Source organism: Schistosoma mansoni, chromosome 1, assembly GCF_000237925.1.
Source record: "Schistosoma mansoni strain Puerto Rico chromosome 1, complete genome".
Classification (NCBI taxonomy): domain Eukaryota; kingdom Metazoa; phylum Platyhelminthes; class Trematoda; order Strigeidida; family Schistosomatidae; genus Schistosoma; species Schistosoma mansoni.
In genome coordinates, this window is record NC_031495.1 from 30,347,914 (window position 1) to 30,355,456 (window position 7,543).

At 30.1% G+C, this 7,543-nt stretch overlaps 1 protein-coding gene across 1 annotated transcript in view; it reads right to left on the reverse strand.

The window, feature by feature from the left end:
• Positions 1–1,136: 1,136 nt before the first annotated feature.
• Positions 1,137–7,543, reverse strand: part of Smp_126050 (putative cadherin) — a gene marked incomplete at both ends in the record, with an annotated part of 43,100 nt that continues 36,693 nt past the window's right edge. The window contains 3 exons of the mRNA XM_018794008.1: positions 1,137–1,469; positions 4,254–5,027; positions 6,758–6,946. Of these exons, the coding sequence (XP_018648464.1) occupies positions 1,137–1,469; positions 4,254–5,027; positions 6,758–6,946 (1,296 nt within the window). The remainder of the gene's footprint in view (positions 1,470–4,253; positions 5,028–6,757; positions 6,947–7,543) is intronic.

The window sequence follows — 7,543 nt, forward strand, 5'->3', positions numbered from 1 at the left end:
GACATTTTACAAATATATTATTCCTATTTAATGTCTTACATCAACTCGGCGCTCAAATACTGTGAAACTATTCGCTCTAAATTAGACGAAAGTTCTTATAAAAGTTAAAATGAGTTTGATAATGAGACAGTGAGATACTTGTGGTGCCATAAATAATTTCTGTTGACTTATAAATTAAATAAACGTTAATTTTATTGTTGTGCTCTCTTTTTAGTAACAAATGTGTATCCCTATCTTAACAGAAGTCAATAGCAATCATTCAAAACCATGTATTGTTTGTTAAGCACTTGATTGACTGTTTATATTAGCAAAATAGTAACGTACTTATGATTTGCGAATTAATAAACATAAAAAGATCAAATAATTGTAGTTGAATTTCATGACTGTTTAGATCGCTTAAGATAAAAGATGGTCGGTCACATGAGAAGTGGAAGCAATAATAAATACACGTACAATAATAGTAATCTCAATGAGCAGTCATCTAAATTTCTGACGTTTCTCAACTCAAAGTGGGTTCAGTGTTTTGCACTATAACTATGAAGATACCTCCATCTAGTTGTTTCATTTCGTCTTATGTTACCTTTTGCTTTGATTATTAAACAACTAATGTTAACCAATTTGAGTTTTTTTTGATTAATTGCATCCGGCGATTTTTCTAGCTGATCCCACTTAGTCGATAGTCGGTAACTTAATATTGTAACCGTCTTTGTATTTTAGCACTGTATTTTAGGTAACCATTGAAATTTACCTAAAATATAAATTGTTTTGCGATATTTAGGCTATGAGTTACTTTGTGCAAAACTCTCCTATTTGGGTTGTGACTTGTAGTCTTTGTTGACATAACACTTGTCTGTCAGATAAAAATAAACTCTTATTTTCATAGTACATTAAAAGTGAAAGGTTTTAGTTGGATATAAGTTTATTCAGTTACAAGTATTCAGATGTAAGTCACTAAAATTACTATAAGCAGAGAACACAAAGGATTGTAAAGAAATAACTCGTGTAATAGTATTTGAAATGCAGTAACATTTTAAAAAGTACAGCCTTTTGAATTATCAAAATGAGTTTACTTATAAATCTTATTTATATGTATATCTACATCAAATAAAACATTCTACTCAAGTTAAACTATTAAACTAAATAAACTTACCATTTGCAAAATTTGGACTGACAGATATCTTGTTATTATACTCATCAATTGAACATTGATGTGGTTGAAGAATTTCGTATTTTTGATTTGGTATATTTCTATTCATTTGGTATTGATCAATTGTTTTATATCTTTGACTAAAGTAATCATTTGGACTTGCCGGTGCTGAATGTTGAACATGCATTAAAGATATCCATTTATCTGAAGAAAGATTTTCAGTTTTATTATTGTTATTATTGTGTACTGCTTGAAATTTTCTTGGAAATTGTAATGAACTTGCAGTTATTGGAATATTGTGATTGTATATTGGTTTTGAATGCTTTAAAAGAAACCATAACATATTACATTTGGGTAAACAATATATAAAAAATAAACAAACGTTTCTTGGTAAGTTATCGAATGATAAAGAAAACGTTCATGATACATACATATGGTATTATGTAAATGCTAACCCTTACATTTTGGCTAATTTGAAGTAAATCCCATCAAATTTAAGGGATCACAGAACTTTGGTCACTAAAAAAGTACTTATGCAAATCAATAGCATTAGTGTAGTAGACTCTTTGTACTTAGCGTGTGAAATTTGATCCGAAATGGGAGCAGCCTTGATTGTAAACTATCCATCGGTTACAAATTGTGGCATGTTAAAAATTTTCCTAAGGGTAAAAGTCAGCAGCGAACCATTTCTTCATGAAATAGAAACAAAGACTGGAAATGAACTCAACTATGGTTCGTGATTTTGGCAGTCTGTTTGGTGACCAACCAGAACAAAGCAGGAACTAGTTTTTAAATCATCTTTGTAAGCGATGGCGGTCGGTTTGCCTCATTCTGTGTTTTTTGCTGGCTTTTTGATGTTGCTGCAACATCTAATCCTTGGGTATGCGGAAACTCCTCAATTTGTATGATATTCTTAATGCTGATGCTAATTCTTTGAGTCGATTTTGTTCACTGGGTTTTTGCTACTGCTACTCAGGTTAGTTTATTCCTTCCTGTGTACTCACGTGCTTTGTGTGATAAAATGTTAATTAGTTATACTTTGAGTACTTTGTTGTAGATATCAGACACCAGAGTAAGAGCTTCCTAACTAAAGTCAATGTTGCTGCCGCTTTGGGCTTTTTAAATATCAGCATATTCGTTCCTGTAAAAATATGTTAATACGAGTGCTATATTGAATAAATAGCATTTTAAAGTAAGGAGTTGCAGAATTCTACAACGAGTCGAATAATATGCACTTGACTTAGCACATTACATGTAAATATAAAGCAGACCTTGGTTTATCAACATTATTTCCTTGTTAGCTTACTACTTCCGAACTATGTCCAAAAACTTAAAACATTATTCAAATATTGCTTTCTTTTTCAGATTTTGTGGCGATATTATCATAACTATTTGTGTAAACTCCAAAAATTGAAGCGCAGTTAATATTTGTAAAAACTTACTTCCTGTTTGCTGAACTTCGGTTTTTAGCTGTTCAATCTATAATGGTTAGCCTATCTCAAAAATAAATCCTTATTACATTAACTTTTCCATGTGAATAAGATCACTCTTATTATTATTCATAAATGTTCATTGATATACCAATGGATCATTTATATACAGTTTAACTATGCTATTTGTACTAACAACCAAATTTGTAGACAGTACCTGAGTCTGTCCATCACATTCAAGTGTGAAAAAAGTGTAGTACCTAATGTAAATTGCAAACCACACAGTTATGTGAATGTACCAATGTAGGAGTTTTTCAGAGACTAATAATTTACAATTGTCAATGCAAAAAGAACAAGCGATGTTGATGTTGAAGAGAGCAAAACAAGGATTGATGCAGAATGGTATGAATTCATTTTATTTCGCTAGGTTCTCATCAGCGGCTTACAACCTATACTATTTTAAAATCAAAGTTATTGTAGATATTGGCATACTTAAAAATATAAAGTTGATCGGAGATGAATATGTGTATCATGATGTAAAGGGGATTCCAACAGAGTTAATAAGGTCATAAAATATTTTCTTTTCAGATAAATAAATAAAGTGTGAGAAGGAAAGTTCCAGGATATCGGACTAATGATTAGAAATTATTTAGTCAACAAACATTAGATGATTGTGTAATAAAGTAACTGAAAACAGATTAATGGTAATTAACAATGAAAACTATGAGTTAAAGAAAAATGACAATGATGTAATCAAACTTGGGAAAGAGTTGAAACAATGAATTATAAAACAAAAAGAATGCAATGTTACCAGGGCAAAGAAAGATATACTACTATCTCCTTTTGGACAGATATATATGGTTTCAGACGTTTGGTCGCTAACACTTCGGCGAATTTTAGAAAACCTTAAAGACTCCAGTGTATCCACTTGATATCCTGTATCAAAGAGATATCTCGAAATAGCACTGCTGAATGCTTTGAATGTTCTTTGGATCGGATGTAGGCCTTCCTTTCATTTTTACCAGTGTAAATGCTTCGGCTAATACATGTGAATTTGCATACATAGTTGATGCTAAGATGAAAGAGATACCTATCGATCTTTGATTGTGTTAAATAACATGTTGTTTTGGACAAGACAATCAGTTTAGTTGCAGGATAAGTTCTTGTCAATGGAGTTTTCAGTCTTATGTTCATTGACTGTGTCTCATCATCAACTTTTGATTTAGGTCGAATTAAAATAGGAATTTTTGTTTATTGTCGTTTCTGTGTTTTTTTTATCTTGACGTTTCGCATCTTTCTCAATAAATTTCTGTGGGTATCCATTGTTTTTTTAAACATCTTTTTACATTCATTCGTTCCCCTTCTAGTGTATCAGTGGTATATATTCTTTCAATTTTGTAAAGTATGGTTTTAAACAGTGCCTTTATTACTAGCCTGATATGCACATAAATACATTCACTTTTCCGAATTCAAGATAAATCTGAAGAAATCTAAAAAAATCTATGGTTTATAAAAAAACTTTAAAAATGTATCCTGATGCTTTTAAACCAGCTAATTTACCGGTCTTTACTTGTCGATATACTAACTGAATATAAAAACTAACCTTCATATAAAGCGAATAAGTAATAAAGCTGAATTTTAGAATTATGAAGTCTAAAATGGTTATGATTTACTACCTGTATATCCGTATTTATTGAGGTCATTTCCTTTGTACAAAATCCTAGTTGATGCACAGATCCTGTTGTTGAGTTAGTATTCGTATCATATTTGACAAATGGTGAATAAAGAGTGGGATCATGGTTACTGCAGCTGTTATTGTGAATTTTATGATCTGGTTTTTCTAATGTTTGAAATTTTGTGGGTGAATAAGCATTATCGAGGTTAGTGAAGCGATGTGAATTAACAGAAAATTGGCTACCACATTGTTCTGTTTGGCACAAATTGAAATTTTCAGTTAAATGATTTGAACCCCGTTGGAGCTCATAGGTTGCTACTTTTTGACGAGCCAATGTAATGGCCACAAGGAAAGCAAATGCAACTAATGTTGAAATAGCAATAAGGCATATAACAGAAATCCAAATTTTTTCTAAACTGAATGGAGTCGACGGTTTTTGATTTGTCATAGTAGAAACTCTCTCTTTTCGACGATATTTCTCATTTGAATGTGATGAAATAGGCAGGATAGTCTGGGCGTAAGTTGGTTCATAAATATGTGAGTCCCTGATATCATATCGTGACTGGATTCTATCGAATTCTTTGTTTGCTGCATGAACTACTTCATTATCACTTTTTAAAATTGATGAGCGGTAACTGTTTCTTGAATTCGACGATTCTATATTTGTAAGTTGGTATTTGCCATTGTTGAATGATGATAACTGAGGTGAGTTACTATCTAATATGATATTTATGTTTGCATATCCTGAGAGACTTGGTGTACCACCATCACGTACCTTTGTTTAGAAAAAGATTGAATTTACAGTAATACTAGTTAGCATGACAAAAAAACATTTGGATTATTTTGATAAAATAAATTATCTCAGAAAATGTAATCACAGATGAGTATCTACACCTAGTGTGTATTAATACTCAATATGGTTAACTTGACAATATTATAAGTTGAAGGGAACTTAAATGATAGACTGATACAAGGTTAGGAATTACTGGAAACCATGAAAAACTCTTAAGATGTTTTAGTTCAGTTTAAGTCTCTTAGGTGATGTACGTAAAAGTTCGTCCTAAAATTTTTAATTTATCTGCTAACGATTATCTCATAAAAAAGTTTTCGGAGTTTGAGTACAAACTCAAAAAACCGAAGAAATATGATTCCCTTTAGGTTAAGACGTCAAGAAAGTATAACAGATAGAATTTTTATTAGTTACAAGTTGACTTTAATCATTCAGTATATCATATTACATAAAGGATGATTGTCATGGTAAATTGTAAATATAAATAAATAAGCATGCATATTTATGATTTCAGGGAAGTTTGATTTAATGATGATAAAGCGTCTTCTAATTGAACAATTATGTAAATGCGTGAAGTTTTGTTGTCATTATGTATCCCTGGCTTGGTTTATTCAGGAAAAACACTAATTTAGATTTAATTTTGAATGCTAGATTAGTATCAATACCTTAAAGTAGACATATAAATTTTGGGAAACAGATACATCCAGTGATGATATTAGTCACAGAAGGTGCAACTCAAAAGGTATTGTGTATGTTTACATATAGCTAAATATTTAGCTAGATTCGTCAAAAACTATGTTTTTCAGTAGAATATATTTGATTTGCAAAGAAAATTCAAAATCTCAGTCGAATTGTGAGGCAGTTAGTGGACCTGATCCTTGAAAGCTACGTATAACTTAATGAAATCAACAGAAAATCAGACATTCAGTTCTATCCATGGAATTATAGTGCAGATTATAGAAATGGGAAACAAAAAGCAACATAAGTGAACAATAATGAATATATTTTTGTTAAATCCCAATGAGTACTCATTGGAATATTACAAAAATATATTTATTATTAACTCTCTACCCAATATTCAATTTATTTGAAACTATCAAATCCAACGTTAATATGGATACCTATAAGTGAACAGCGTTATTTAAAGAGTCTTTGGTCGACCTCTTTAAAGTTTAGTCACGTCAAAAGTGAAGTAGTTATTGATAATGCTATCAGATAAATTTCATAATAAACTATGCTTCTAGTAAAGTTAGAACTGTTAACTATTGAATCTTAATTAAAGGAGTGTTTTCAGGTATACTACTTGACCTAAAAAGTGTAGATTTGTTTTACAATGTTGACTGTTTTATCTAGACTATTAAAGAACTTAAGACGAAAACTAAACACCTGTCTAGATCTGTCTATATTTTTATAGGTTTTTCTGCCAATGTTATTCTTTGCTGAATATTTACGTACGAATTGTATATGGTCTTTAAAAGGTGTTTGTCACTAATTAGTTCTCTACAATCTTGTATGTGTTTTATCCTCTTTAAACAAGGGGAGAAAATTCACTTGTTCAAATATAAATAAGTCAGAAAATATTGTAGACTTGTTTCCTTTTTATTCCGACCACTAAATTTCACATTGCCAAAGTAATGATTTTTTACTATAAGGTAATATTTTAACGATGAATATATAATAAAATAATATAATAAATAATATATATAACCTTGTACCTCAAACTTCAGTTGATAGCGACCTCCAATATTGAATGGATCCACTGTTGGTAGTAGACTTAGTTCTCCAGTATGAGGATCTACTGTAAAAATATCTTTTTCCTTTGACTCATCAAGAAGATGAAATGTTAATTGTGAATTCACACCTTCATCTGAATCTGTTGCTGTTAGTTTAACTAGAGGAATTCCCTGAGATGTTTTATACAAAATTGTATAAAAAAAGTTTCTGTAAGAAAATGTTTAAAAGTTGACAATTTTCATAATAAATTGTAATTTAATTCTTTGACAATGGTTTTATCTACACTCTACATGCTTAAGTGTATTGTGCAAATATTTTGAGACAGTTTTCGTTTTTTTTTGTTATTCCAAGTAACAAACAAAAACCTACTTGGAAACTAAGTTATCTTGTAATGTGAAAAAAATTATTTAAGCAAAACATTTTATTCACAATTTATAACTATCGTTACACTATAAACAATGATGGATAGTGGAACGATAGTTATAAATTGTGAATAAAATGTTTTGCTTAAATAATTTTTTTCACATTACAAGATAACTTAGTTTCCAAGTAGGTTTTTGTTTGTTACTTGGAATAACAAAAAAAAACGAAAACTGTCTCAAAATATTTGCACAATACACTTAAGCATGTAGAGTGTAGATAAAACCATTGTCAAAGAATTAAATTACAATTTATTATGAAAATTGTCAACTTTTAAACATTTTCTTACAGAAACTTTTTTTATACAATTTTGTATAAAACATCTCAGGGAATTCCTCTAGTTAAAC